Source organism: Canis lupus, chromosome 4 (assembly GCF_048164855.1).
Source record: "Canis lupus baileyi chromosome 4, mCanLup2.hap1, whole genome shotgun sequence".
NCBI lineage: Eukaryota > Metazoa > Chordata > Mammalia > Carnivora > Canidae > Canis > Canis lupus.
The window spans coordinates 59437201-59451728 of NC_132841.1; the positions used below are offsets into that span (position 1 = coordinate 59437201).

Genomic DNA, 14528 nt, shown 5'->3' on the forward strand with positions numbered 1-14528 from the left:
AATGTACTTGTCAGTTTACTGTTCGTTGTTCCTCTTCTCCCCTTGGATGTTGGCTCCACAGGCAGGGCCCAAATCTGTCCTGTTCATCATTGAACTCCTGGGGCCCAATCCAGTGCCTGGCATCTAGTAAGTTTCAGGAACTACTTGTAAAACAGTGAATGAATGAGTTAATGGACACAGACACCCTAATACACACATACATACACACACCCCCACATCTACTCCCACTCTCCTTCTACCACCCAGACAAGCACTGGGGGCTCCCCAAATATCCTGGTGCCCCAGATGCCCCAACACAAAGATCCGGTAAGACCCAGAAGGGCAGGATCCTGAGGCCCCAAAACAAAGACACACAGAAGTGGCAAGGCCTGGATAAAAGAAAAAGAAAAATATAGAGAAGGAAGGAAAGAGGAAAGAAGAGAGACGTAGAGCCAGAGGAAGGAGAGAAGGTAGACAAAGAGGGGAGAACAAGTTAGGCTTGGTGATAATCCTGTTTCTTCTCTTTATTAGCGAAACTAATAATTACTATTAATACCTGGCCCCTCCCTGGCCCTTTCATCCAGGCTGGTGGGGAAGTTTTGAAGATGAAAGTCTGGGGGTGGGGGTGGGGTGCTCTCAGATGCAGTTTCCAGGGCTTCACAACCACTAATTAAACCTGGCAGCCCCCTCCAATTACCCCTCCCTATGCCCCCCATGCTGTGCCACCTGACTCAATGCCTTTCCAGGTGGGAAGCCAGCTGAGTAGCTGTGGTTGGGGACGAGGGACTGTCAGCAGAGCAGATCATGGGGAGGTGCCAGAAAGAGGAACCTCACACCAGGTGGCACTGAAATTCAGGAACCCTGCCCCCAGCTGAAATTACAGCCTGTCCCTGAGGCTGGCCTCCCCACCCCCACCTCAGGGTCTTGCCTCTGGGCCCTGCCAGATGGCAGTGGGGGGAGTGCCATGGAGAAGGAGGATCTAACCAGACAAAGAGAGGGTCAGCATGTCCAACTCCTCCACACAGTCTCAGGACCACCCGGTCCTGGTCTCTGGCACCCTCAGAGGCTGTTTCGTTCCACCTCCCTCAAAGAGGCCTCCCCTTCCCAGCAGCTGTGATTGACAGCAGGCTCCTCTGCACATCTGCTGCGATGGGGCCCTTGCTACCTTCCATTCGTAAGCCACCTGGACTGCGGGCTGGGTGACCTCCCCCAATCCCTCGACATTAGAACAATCTAGAGGCTCCTAAAGTTACATCAGCAGCCCAGACCTTCCAGTGAGCCTCAACTGTCTGCCCCATCTTTCTACTAGGAGGTCCTACAGGGAGCTGCAAAAGTAACAGGGCCTGAGCTTCCCACCCTCCACAGAAATCATGACCTCTCCAGGCTCCACCACCTTGGTAAATGGCCCCACTGTGCACTCACTGCTCAAAATCCTATAGATTCTACTTCCAATCCAGCTCTCGGATCTGGATTCAGTCCTCCCATCCTTACAGCTACTATCATGCTCCGAGCCACCATCTCTCACCTGCATGACTATCTTTACCTGATTCTCCTAATGAAGGCAGAGTGAAATTTGAAATACACAAATCAGAACAACCCATACCCTGCTTCAAGCTCGTGGCTGCCTTCCCATGGCACCCTCCCCACCAGGGCCCACCAAGCTCCTGGCTTCCTGGATGATCTTACCTCTTTCCCCCTCTTTGCCTGCCCCCTCCTTCAAGCTTTTCTCTGCGTTGGCAGCCCTCATGCTAGCTATGTCCTTTGGTTGTGCCTTCTCACCCTCCAGGTCTCTTCCTCGGAGTCCAGTCCCTACCCCCCTCCGAGAGAATGAGGCCAGCCCTGTGGTCATCTGGAGTCTGGGTTGGCCTCTTTCCCTCACAGCATTTCAGCTGGCTGTCTCTGCCACTAGATTCTGCTTTGGGTCTGTGCTATCCATTGCCTTATCATTTGCCAACACCTAGCACAGAGCCTAGCACGTAGTAGGCACTCCACAAGTGTGCTGAATGGGTAAATGCCCCAGAATCCATATCCTGGTACCCCCAACCCATTGCCTTGCTCTTCCCTCCAGGGTGACCCGGAGCAGGTGCTCTGAAAGCCGGCCCTGCAGCATGGTGAAGTGCAGAGCCTAGGTTCAGATCCGGGATGCCTGGCAGCCACCTCTAACCACTTAATCCACTCAGAACCAGCCCCGAGGACCAGACCTTGGGTATGTTCCTGACCTTCTCTAGCCTTGGCTACCTCTCTGGAAAATGAGGATAAAAATCTGAGCTCCTGGGGATAAGATGAGGCATAAATGGAGACTACATTGCCAAGGCCATCTCATGACCGTGTCCCAGGTGGATGTCCTGACTGAAGTACAGATTTACACACACAGATTCACACTCATACCCCCCAACCAACTTCTGGGCTCAGAAACAGAGGAGCGGGTCCCTCACACAAGAGCATCCCCCCACACCAGCCTCAGCCAAGGCCGGTCCTTCCCCGCAATGTGGGGATCATGCGCCATCTAGTGGGGAACCTAGGCGGGAGCAGGCATTCTCAGCCCCTCTGATCCGCTCAGGGCTGGGAGGGGCTGGGAGGGGCGGGACGGGGCGGGGGGGGGGGGGGGGGGGGGGGGCGTCCTGTTACAGCTCCCTGGGACCGCTGCCTTGGTCTCCCTCCCTGGGCAGAGCTGGGCCTAGCAGCACACACAGGGACTGCCCATCCAGGCACTTAGCCTCTCACCCCTCAATCTGGGAGCCCACTCCCCACCACCCCCTCCCCTCTAGCCACACAGAACTTCTCCACGAATGATCCTAAGTAGATCCACATTTTATATAGACTCAAGACCTTCCCACAAGCTGTTTTCTCAGCCTGGGAATCTTCTCCCACCCTCTTCTCCCTGTCCTGGCTGACCCCTAGCCCCTACTCACTCTCTGGGCCTCTATTTAAACAGCACCTGCCCAGAGGCCCCTGACCAAGCTAGACTAGCCTTCTGTTGCCCCCCACAGACATCCCTCCCGCCCTGTTGCAAAGCCTGCTGCACATATGCCGTGCTTCTTGCCCATCTTCCTCCTTTCACAGAGACCTTGACAGAGGCCCTGTGATGCTTCCCTCTGCAGGGTAAGTGCTCAGAGGGCCCGGGGCCTGCACATTCAACCACGAGTGAGTCCTGTGAGCATCAGCAGCAGGCAGGTCACAGCCCGTGGAGGACAGAAACTGGAGGTTTCCAAGAAGGACACAGGGAGCTGCTCTGGGCCCCGCCCCACCTCCAAGCCCTAGTGCCCACTGGGCTACAACGGGTCTCTGATTCCTGGCTGTGTGTCTATGGTGAACTAGCTCACCCTCTCTGGGCCACAGCTTCCTCTTCCCATGCTTCCCTTGCTCCCTGTCACAAAACTTGTCTCCAAGGGGAGCAGAGGATGGAACCCATGAGCAAATTATAGTATGAACTGTTAGGGTGCTTGGGTGGCTCAGCTAGTTAAGCGTCTGCCTTCAGCTCAGGTCATGATTCCAGGGTCCTGGGATGGAGCCCAGCATCAGGTTCCCTGCTCAGTGGGGAGTCTGCTTCTCCCTCTTCCCCTGCTTGTGCTCTCTCACTCTCTCTGTCAAATAAATAAAAACTTAAAAAAAAATATGAACTCTTGCTAGACAGGGGAAGTATGGAGCATTCCAGCCTGGGCTGGAGGACCCAGCAAAGGGCTGGGTTTGGATTTCTCAGGGAAATTCCCTATTCTTCATTTCCTCACTCAACAGATACTTAGAAAACACCCAGATTGGAGATTTAAAACATCGGGGCTCTGGAGCCAGATCACCTGGGCTCAGATCCCTGTGTCACTACTACTGATGGCTGTTGGCTGATTGTTTCCTCCATTGTAAGTGAGGGGAATTAAAAAAAATTCTGCCTCCAAGGGTGATTGAAAGGACTCAGTGAGATGCTACAGGCACCTGTCCCTTAGCCCCTGGATGCTCTCATGACCCCAGTCATCCAGCTGGGGCCTGGCGTGCTGTAAGTGTGCAATTAACATAGGGGCCATTGTTGCTACTATTGTTCACCGGGCAGCTGCAGCTTGTCACTAAGCTCTGCTGCCTTCGCCTGCCGCCCTGCACCCAGGGCCTCCCTTGTTGCTGCCACTCTGGTCCCTGTGTGGCCCTGGTAGCTCCTCTTTGGTCCCCCCACCCCCACTCCCGCCTTCGATTCTCCTTCGGTTCCTCAGAGCCTTCTGGAATTCTGCCCTCGGGAATTCCAGGCCATCAGCAGTGGGATTTCCTCTCTCTCAGTGTCTTCTCTGGACTTTCCCATCCTGTCCTAGAAACTCTGGCTCTCCCCCGAGGATGCTGCATCTCCCTGCAGGCCTCCCCGTGGCTTCCCCTTTCTTCTGCAGCCTGTGGCAGCAGGTAGGAACCACAGCATGTGGGCATGTTGTCCTCTTGCTTCTCGTTATTTCCAGGCCACCCCCCCCCACACACACAAAGGGCACCAGTTTTGAATCTTGTCACCGCATACGTGTAGCTAGCATGCGCTACTCCACTTCGGTGAAGACATCTACCAGCCCTTGGGTCCCATCCTGCCACCCTTAAGGACTGTCCCTGGACTCAGGATCACTCTCAGTCAGTCGCTTCCTGTTTTATCCTGTTTTAGTTCTTGGTCCTTTCAAGACCAAGAACGCAGAGGATGCTATCACCCTGGCCTCTGGGCCCTTGATCTGTTCTTCTCTATGAAGAGCCACTCCCTCCCATGGTTGTCACCAGTGCCTGCGACTCCTCTTTCAACCGACATCTCAATTCCGTGCCCCTCGGCCCCTGACCTGCACCCAAAGTATCAGCAGGTAATTGACTCCAGCTGTCTCAGCTGTCCCTTGCCCCATCAGAACCTCTGATTGTTTGGCCCCATGGTCTTTATGGTGTCCCTTAGCCCCTGGATGCTCTCATGACCCCAGTCATCCAGCTCCAATGGCATGCTTGGTCATGATCATTGCTCCTGTACACTCACCCTCATTCTCCTGCCACTCTCTCGAGTTCTCTTCTCTCGACAAAACCACAGCTCTGGTTAAATCCAATGCTCTGTTTATGCAGTGGCTGCATCTGTGCAGCTGAACAGGGCTGGAGAAAACAACAACCACCAACCTTAAGTGGGCCCGTAATGCTGCCTCCGAATTCTCCTCTAGTGCCCTAGATCTTAGTGGCCATCACAAGCCTTCTCCCACCTTCAACCTCCCATACTCCCCCCCCTCACCCATCTCCAGCCTTGTGCTACTTCCCTGATGAGAACACTTGAGCTCCCACCCCGACACACGCTTGCCCTGCAGCACCTCCCCTCTCCCCCGTTTGCACAGACACACTACCCACGCTCCTGTGGAAAGCCAATTCCTCCCTGTGGACACTAAAGCCCAGCAAATCTCACCTGCTCAAGGACACAGCGCCTTCATCAAATTTTCACTCTACTAGTAGACCATTCCCAACAGTGTACAAATATGTTATTGATACAACCTTTATTTTTTTAAGATTTTGTTTATTTTTTTTTTGAGGGAGATCGAAAGTGAGAGAGAGCATGAGCTGGGGAAGAGGCAGAGGGAGAGGGAGAAGCAGGCTTCCCACTGAGCAGAGAGCCCAATGATGTGGGACTCAATTCCAGGACCCTGGGATCATGACCAGAGCTGAAGGCAGATGCTTAATTGACTGAGCCACCAGGTGCCCCAAGACAACCTTTAAAAAGAGAAACCAAGGGGATCCCTGGATGGCTCAGCGGTTTAGTGCCTGCCTTCGGCCCAAGGCATGGTCCTGGGGTCCCGGGATCGAGTCCCACATCAGGCTCCCTGCATGGAGCCTGCTTCTCCCTCTGCCTGTGTCTCTGCCTCTCTCTCTCTCTCTCTCTCTCTCTCTCTCTCTCTCTCATGAAGAAATAAATAAAATCTTTAAAAAATAATAAAAAGAGAAACCGAAAGAACCTCTTGAGCTCATCTCTCATCCTGTCCTTTGTACACGTTACTTTCAATCCTTTCTTAAATCTACTCCATTCAAACGTTCCCTTGATACACACACACTGAAACTGCTCTTGTCCAGGTCCCCAGTGCCCTCCATGTTGCTGCATCCATGCACATTCTCAGCCCCACCTCACATCTACCCCTCCGTGCTGTGGCATAGCTACCTCCTCCCTTCTCCTTAGTTCCTCTTCTTCACTTGGCTTCCTGGACACCCCCTCCCCCATATTCAGTTTTCCTCCCATCTGGCCGTTTCCAACTTCTTTTTCCTTGGCTATCACCTCCTCTTATCCCAACGGTCTGATGCTCAGTCCCTGGACATCTTCTCTATCTGCACTCAGTCCCTCAGTGGTCATCAATAGTCTTATGATTTCCAGTAATGTTTAGATGCTGAAGACACCTCTCCTCAATTCCAGACTCATCTATCCCAAAAACCTCCTTGGCATCTCCACTTCGATGTGCAAAAAACGCCTTAAACTCGGACCTAAGATTGAGCATCCAGTCTTCCCCCCAAAACCGACTCCACTCTCGGACTTCTCCAACCTAGCTGATGGCAATGCCATCTTTCCAGTTGCTCCAGCCATAAACGCTGGAATTGTCTTTGACAATTCTCTTTCTCTTGTGCCTCATGTGTAATCTAGCAAGAAATCCTGTTGGATCTTTGGAATATAATCAAATTTTGATCGCTTTTTTCTGCCCCCACTGATGCCACCTGAGTCTCAGCTACTAATATCTCTCCCCTCTAAAGTGGAACCCCTCTTTATATTTTTAAAAAAGATTTTATTTATTTATTCATGAGAATACACAGAGAGGAGAGAGAGAGAGAGGCAGAGGGAGAAGCAGGCTCCATGCAGGGAGCCTGACGTGGGACTCGATCCCGGGTCTCCAGGATCACGCCCTGAGCTGTAGGCATCGCTAAACCGCTGAGCCACCAGGGCTCCCCAGAACCCCTCCTTCTATGTTAGCCCCTCACCTCCACCCCCATCGGGAGTCTAATCTCCACAGAGCATCTTCAATGATCTTACTAAGTCAGAAGTCAGATTCTGTCATTTTTTTGCTCAAAACCCTCTGATGGCTCCATTCAGAATTAAAATATATATATATATATACACACACACACACATACATACAGACACAACCTACTTCTCGGCCCTTCCCCATATCTCCATCTATACATTCTCTCTTCCATATGTTAGAGAGATATATGGAAGTGGCTATTTTAAACATAGGGGCTTTGCAGTCAGAATTCTAAATCAGCCACAAATGTGTGATCTCAGTGATCCCTTATCTGTAAAAAGAAAAATCAAAACCGTTATCTAGTTGATAATTTTGTGAGGATTAAATGAAGCTATGCATATAAATTGCTCAGCCCGAGCTAGTATACAATAAATACGGAATAACTTCTTATTCTGCCGAGTACACGTAGGAGACCCAATCTCTGATGATCGCGGTTGTTGTTGTTATTACCCTCCACGCCACGAGGAGCGCTGCTGCCCCCGGGCGCACGAGGCCCGGGGTCAGGATACAGGAAGTCCTTCTAGCCGCGGCCGCGACTGTCTTTGCACACTGGTCCGCGTCACTCAGTAGATGTCGCTGCTTCGCGCGGCCTCCGAGGCCGACCCGCTCGCAGCGACATCGCCTCCTTTGGTGCTCTCTTCAGTGAACCGCCTTTCCCGAGGGCGAGTCTTCAACTCCGTGGAAACGCTCAAAGCGGGCACCTTCCGGGAGCCGGCCTCGCGGCGTGACCTCGGGCGTACACTTCCGGGGATGCGGACGTGACCCGTCGCCCCGCCCACTCCCGCTCTCTCTTTCCGGTCGCGGAGTCTGAAGAAGACGCGCAGGTAGGAGGCCTGGGCGAGGACAATCGAGCGGCATCCTGTGGCAGGGGCCACCCGTCGGGGCTGGGGTCGTGGGCCCGGGGGGCTTCGGCGGCAGCCGAGTGAGGTGCGGGCGAGAGGGGCGCGGCCGGCCGCCCGCAGCCCGAGGGGCGCGCCTTGTCTCGGAAGGAGGCGGGCTTCCCTCCAGGAGGGGCCTGTGAAGTGGGAGTGAGGGGAGTGAAGTGAGTGCGGCTCCGGCTCCAGCCGGAGAGGCCCCGGCAGGGGCCGCGCGGCAGGCGGGTGGCGAGGGCGCGCGGACCCTCGTCGGGGATGGCCTGTCACTTGTGCTCCGCCGGCCGCCTGGGCGGCCCCAGGCCCGACCCCGGATAACCTAGTGCGTTTCCTGGTTGGGGATACGGGGTTGACCGCGGCCCCGGTCCCATAGGGGCGGAGTGAGGAGCTCGAGGAGGGAATCCGGAAGGACGGCCCGTGTGGGTGCCCTCCGGGGTGACTGCGGAGCCTCGCACGTTGCGAGCCCTGGGCGCTTAGGGCGCGCTGCCCCGAGCCGGAAGGGGGGGCGGGGAGCGTGCCTCGCTGGCCTGAGCGCTGTCTGTGGGACTCTGATGCGACCTCCGAGGACCGTTGTCAGCACCGCTCTGGGGCGCCTCGGGCTGGGGAGAATGGGCATTTGTGGAGGGGCCGCTGGAGGGATCGGTGTTCGTGCCCCCTCAGCTGAGATCCGCCGGCGTCTTCCCGGGCTCCTCCCGGCCGACCTTGAAGCTCCACTTCCCGTGAGCGCTTGGCGCCCTCCTCACAGTTCTTGCTCTGCTGGATCTAATTGGGCGCGGGAAGTTAACTTTGGGTACACCCGAGGCCTGCGCTGGTGGCGCTTGCTGCGACCCCTCACTAGGCCTGTGGGGAGGGCCCCGGGGCGTCCGGGAGAGCAGCGGAAGTGCCCTCTCCAGCTCTGGAATGCGCGCGGTTCACGGGGCCGGGGCGTCCTGACACCGGAAGGGAGTGCGGGCCTGGGCGTGGGACCGGTGTTCAGGGTCAGCCTGGCTTCACAGACTTGGGCAAGGCCGCGCCTGTCCTCCGGAGGGGTACAGCCCGAGTCGCCCGAGCCCTTCTGATGTCCCCCGTCTTCTGAAAACGTTAGGAAATGGCTCTGGATCTTGACTCTCTGGAGGGCCGGGCGGGCCGAGGCTTTGATGGCCAAGTGGTCCTCTCCTAGCGTCCCACCTTATTATCCTCACCTGCGTTCCTCCTGCTCTAGTGTCCGCCTCCCCCAGGGCCTGTGACCGTGTAATTGCACCTCCATTGCCGGCCACGTCAGATTAGAGTTATAACTTGGTTTCGCTGACAATGAGTTTCGGGGATGGAGCATTTCTCTTAGCCTTCCAAGAGGATGTTGGATATTGCCTTCAATGCTCCATTCTAGTAAAAGTTTAAGAATTTGGTTTTAGTCAGTTTGTGGACTGACTAAAGAGGATAGCGGGAGATGGGTTGTCAGAGGATGGGAGATAGCATTTAAACTGGCTTTTGGAGGCATCTGGTGGAGCACAGGATAGAATAGGGGATGGAGCTAGAGGGATATGTGGGTAAGGGACCCTTGGATTCTAAGCCAAGGGATTGGTGCAGAGTTTAGGCAGCAGGTGTCACCAGTTATGGGTAGGTTATTGGCCTTGGTCTCGCACTAGCCTTTTTGGATGTGCTCTTACAGTCTTTTTTGAGCCTAAACTGTAAGTAAATGGTATGGGGGGTGGAGGGGAGGGCAGGAAACCAGAAGCAGTCCTGGCTTTAGAAGTATTATGAGATGTAGACCAGGAATCCCTAAACTTGGTTCTCTGCTCTGCAGCTGACCTGCTATGTCACCAAGAACAAGTCATCAGCAATTCTTCAGCAGGTATACTGAGGGCAGTAAGGCCCAGGGATGATTGCTTGGCCTAGATTTGCAGAGTGGTCAGTTGAACTTAAAGGTCTCCAGAGACCGAAGCCAGTGTGATGTTCATGCTTTTGAGGCCCACTTCTTAAAAATTTGAGGGCTACTTACAATCTGCTGTTAGAACTCTAAGCTGCTTTCCTATAAATGCTATGAGCTGAGCTTTTGGTAAATTCAGGAGAAGGGTTATCTCAAAGTACTTTGCTTTTTCAGCCATCAATTGAAAGCCCCCTAAATGCAGGGAGAAATGAGTTTTAGGCAGAGATGAGATTACACAGATCAGGGTGGAGGGAAACACGACACAGAGGAGCAAAACTTGGAGATTTCCTTTGATAGCCGGGAAGAAGATTGTGGCAACATCTCGTCTATTACTAATGTTGGATTCTTTTCCTCCTTTCAGAAATGGCACCTCGTAAGGGGAAGGAAAAGAAGGAAGAACAGGTCATCAGCCTTGGACCTCAAGTTGCTGAAGGAGAAAATGTGTTTGGTGTCTGCCACATATTTGCATCCTTCAATGACACTTTTGTCCATGTCACTGATCTTTCTGGCAAGTGAGTACCTGGGTGAAGAGGCACAGACCACACTGGCAAGGGTCTGGGGGAAGAAATGCCCCTGGAACTGGGTGGCTAATGGGATTCTCTTAAAAGAATTAAATAGAATGTTCAGATAAGGAAATGTGTTTGGGTGTTTGGCCACAAATATTGTGATTTCCCAGGCACTTGGATTATGAGAGAAAGAGATATCTTCTGTGCCCTCATGATCTTTAAAGTGTAATTATTTTTTTTTTGTATTTTTTTTATTGGAGTTCGATTTGCCAACATACAGTATAACACCCAGTGCTCATCCTGTCAAGTGCCCTCCTCAGTGCCCGTCACCCAGTCACCCCAACCCCCCGCCCACCTCCTCTTCCACTACCCCTTGTTCATTTCCCAGAGTTAGGAGTCTCTCATGTTCTGTCTCCCTCTTCTGATCATTTCCCACTCATTTTCTCTAAAGTGTAATTCTTGAATCTTCAATCTGTTCATACTTTGTAGGAGGAGGGGTAGACAGGAAGTCTGCTCTACATACAGGTTCTGGCTGTTACTAGCAAGTTTTAGTGACATGTGAAGTCACTCAAATTTGGTTTTCTCATATAAGGTGAGGTTAATAGTGCCTGTCTCATCAAGCAAGTGGGAGGATTTTTTTTTCTAAGATTTTATTTATTTATTTATTTATTTATTCATGAGAGAGGCAGAGACACAGGCCGAGGGAGAAGCAGGCTCCATGCAGGGAGCCTGATGTGGGACTCGATCCTGGATCCTGGCATCACACCCTGAGCCAAAGGCAAGACCCTCAACCTCTGAGGCACTCTGGCTTCCTGTAATTGGTAGGATTAAATGCAAAGGTAAATTTATATTGTCAATACAACGTTCAGTTATTTAGAGCCTTTGAACCCCATCAGGGCAGGACCCACAACAGTCTTGTTAGAAAGGAGTGTGCAAGATCATATCATGATCCCAGGGTCCTGGGATTGAGTCCCATATTGGGCTCCCTGCTCAGTAGAGCGTCTGCTTCTCCCTCTACCCCTCCCCCCGCTTGTACTCAAAATCTTTAAAGAAGAAAAAGGATGATACATGTTCAAGTTGACCTTCATCCTCTGCCATACCTGAACTGTGGCACTCTTTACTTTGTAGGATGGGATAAGCACTCAGGATCCTTGATGGATGCGAGAAATGACTGTGAGCTTTTGTTCCCAGGGAAACCATCTGTCGCGTAACTGGTGGGATGAAGGTGAAGGCTGACCGAGATGAGTCTTCTCCCTACGCTGCCATGTTGGCTGCCCAGGATGTGGCCCAGAGGTGCAAGGAGCTGGGCATCACTGCTCTCCACATCAAACTCCGAGCCACAGGAGGAAATAGGTACATAAGGCAGGGGCTGGATGGTGAGATCCCTGGGCATGGGTGCCAGAGCACCTGGATTTGAGGTTTGGTTTTTCTTTTGTGACTTTGCACAAGACATTTTGTGTTTGTATTTTATAGTTGATTGCTGCACCACTGCTTCTACTCCCTCCCTCCCTCCCTCCCTCCCTCCCTCCCCAACTTACTGTGTTTATTGAGCACTGAACTGCATAGTTGATATATTCTAGGCACTAGAAAAGAATGATGGAAAAGGTCAGCTGTAGCCTTTACTCTTCCTGTGTAGAGATGCCTAGGCTGGTAGGAGAGTCTGACTTTAAACAGCCTGAGTAGGGGAGCATGTGCTTTCCATTTGTGGCAAGTGCTGGGAAGCAAGAAGTACAGTGTGAGGAATGGGAGTTAGTGATAAAGTGTAATTTCATCTAAGACCTAAATATTGTGCCAGGAATTAGTCCAGTGAAGGAAGGGCAGGGGGAGAGTATTATAGCCAGATAAACCTGCAGGGAAAAGGTCTGAGTGGGAATGAACTTGGTACATCTATGGGAAAGAGTTGCATGAAGTGTGATCAGAGAGATAGGGAGGAGCAAGTTCCTGCTAGATCTTGAAGCAGTAAGGATTTGGACTTTAGCCAAAGAGGGTGGGGGGAGCCTAAGAACTTTTTAATAGTAATGACTTGATGAGACTGGGTTTGGTTTGGTTTTGTTTTGTTTTTTTGTGAGAGAGCACACATGAGGCTGGAGGTGGGAGAGAGACAGGAGGAGAGAGAATCTTAAGCAGACTCCATCCTCAGCACAACCCTGGGATCATGACCTGAGCTGAAATCAGCTGAAATGCCTGGGTGGCTCAGTGGTTGAGCATCTGCCTTTGGCTCAGGGCGTGATCCTGGGATCAAGTTGCACATTGGGTTCCTTGCATGGAGCCTGCTTCTCACTCTGCCTTTGTCTCTGCCTCTCTCTGTGTGTCTCATGAATAAGTAAATAAAATCTTAAAAAAAAAAAGTCGGACACTTGACCACCCGAGATACCCAGGTGCTCAAGAGATTGGGGATTTTAAAGATGACTGCTGTATCGGGGGCCCTTGGCTTTCTCAGTAACAGAGCACATGACTCTTGACCTTGGGGTCATGAGTTCAGGCCTCACGTTGGGCATAGAGTTTAATGTTAAAAAAAAAAAAAAATTCTGTGTGGGCAGTAGACCCGATAAAATGGTCCTCTGGAGGGATGCTAGTGTCTTGGTTTGGGGGGAAAGGAGGAGCTAGAAATGGACAGATCACCAAAAAAAAATTTACAGCCTTTGGCAAGAAGGACAGTCCCTTAAATGGGCTGCAGGCAGAGCAGAGCACAAATTGATCCGTGGGCCAGAAAGTATGAAAAGAAAACATACATGGCCCAGTAAGTTTTGCGTGTTTATTGTTTGGCCCTTTACAAAAAGTTGCAGATTCCTGAACTAGAGGGTTGTGGGATCTTAGAAAGAACCGCTGACAAGTTGGACAAAGCTTTTCTTAATGTAGATCCTCATTTCCTAGAACCAAGACCCCTGGACCTGGGGCCCAGTCAGCCCTCAGAGCCCTTGCCCGCTCAGGAATGAAGATTGGGCGGATTGGTAAGTACCCCCCTCTAGCTAGCACTTGGATTTGCTTTGAATCATTGACCCCAGAATGCTTGTGTTGTACCATTGGGATGCAGTGCCTGGTCTGAGGACTATTTGCAGGTTGGATTGTCGATGGGGGTCTCAAGGGGCACCATGTGACAATTTCTCCCTAAGCACCCCTACCACCTTGATGTAAACGCTGACCTTCCTTTCTGTACTGGGACAGCACAGTTTGGTTTCTGAACTGTTCCCACACTGCCTGGTGTGCAGGGCTTGAGACAGTGGCTGGTAGAACCTGAAGGGAGATGAATTGTCTCCCCTTTTCAGTGTTTCTTAAAGGAGCTGGCATTTTGTATGGTCTGTCCCCGAATTATAAGACCATCAGCATCCTTGGTCCCTGCCTACTAAGTATTAGAGCATGCCAGTCATTGTGATGATGAAAAATGAATGCAGGGAACAGCAACACCCATGGTTGAGAATCCCAATGAGTTCCCTACGTCTGTAATGCCTGCCCCCTCATGCCTGTGAGCTCCTGGCCCCTTAGAGCTCCTAAGAAGGTGTTATCCCTCTTTCCGGGCACATGGTAGCACCCTTCCATCTAGTGTTCTGACCTTTTCCTTAAATCTTAAGGTTTTGTTTTTTCAGAATATTTTCAACTTTTTATCTATTGGAAAAGAGGGAGTCTTTAGTTGCCCCTGTTAGGAGAATCTTTCCACTAGAGAGTCAGTGGGCTGGGTGTCAGAAAGCTGATTTCCCACTTGCTTCTGGCATCATGTAAGTTGAGTGCCTTTTCTGACCCTCAGTTTTCCCTTCAGAAAACTGAGTTCAGACCACATTAGAAATTTTGAAGAAGCACCAGATGGGGCAATCCATGTCTGTTATATACTGAAAATTCATGTGGGGAGCAGCGGGACTGACTGTTGGTGTGTTAGACCACTGGTCTAGGGAGGCCTGGACTCTTTCCCATCCATCTCTAGGCAATGATGTTTTCTCTTCCTCCCCACAGAGGATGTCACCCCCATCCCCTCCGATAGCACCCGCAGGAAGGGAGGTCGCCGTGGTCGCCGTCTGTGAACAGGATTCTTCAAACTATTTTCTGTTAATAAATTGCCTTTGTGTAAGCTATTTTGACTCTAGTCTTCTCTCCTTTGGGGATATTTGATTCTTTCTCCTAACTCCATTTGACCAGGGCATGTGTGCGACTGACCTGCAGTCATGGGTACAGGACAAAGCAGGAGGCATTTAGTAGATAGGAAAGGATGTAGATAACTTGCCAAACAGGAACATGGGAGGGATTGGTTAGGCCCCTGACATTGGACAGGGTGAGCCTGTGTTCTGTGAAGTGACTT

General features: G+C 51.9%; 1 protein-coding gene across 2 annotated transcripts; it reads left to right on the forward strand.

The window, feature by feature from the left end:
• Positions 1 to 7477: 7477 nt before the first annotated feature.
• On the forward strand, positions 7478 to 14304 carry RPS14 (ribosomal protein S14). Of its 2 annotated transcripts, none has more exons than XM_072824518.1 (5): positions 7478 to 7780; positions 10096 to 10246; positions 11432 to 11593; positions 13115 to 13191; positions 14186 to 14304. In XM_072824518.1, the coding sequence occupies exons 2-5, from the start codon at positions 10098 to 10100 to the stop codon at positions 14251 to 14253; spliced, it is 456 nt and encodes a 151-aa protein (XP_072680619.1). In that variant the 5' UTR covers positions 7478 to 7780; positions 10096 to 10097; the 3' UTR covers positions 14254 to 14304. The 2 variants fall into 2 exon arrangements, with proteins under 2 accessions (XP_072680619.1, XP_072680620.1); XM_072824519.1 differs by having other exon boundaries at positions 7768 to 7883.
• The last annotated feature ends 224 nt before the right edge of the window (positions 14305 to 14528 follow it).

Excerpts from the sequence above, each read along its gene's own strand:
- RPS14 (XM_072824518.1), top strand. The coding sequence starts at position 10,098 with ATGGCACCTCGTAAGGGGAAGGAAAAGAAGGAAGAACAGGTCATCAGC. Across the intron at positions 10,247-11,431 it reads GTCACTGATCTTTCTGGCAA|GGAAACCATCTGTCGCGTAA; the intron begins GTGAGTACCTGG and ends TTTTGTTCCCAG. Across the intron at positions 11,594-13,114 it reads CGAGCCACAGGAGGAAATAG|AACCAAGACCCCTGGACCTG; the intron begins GTACATAAGGCA and ends CTCATTTCCTAG.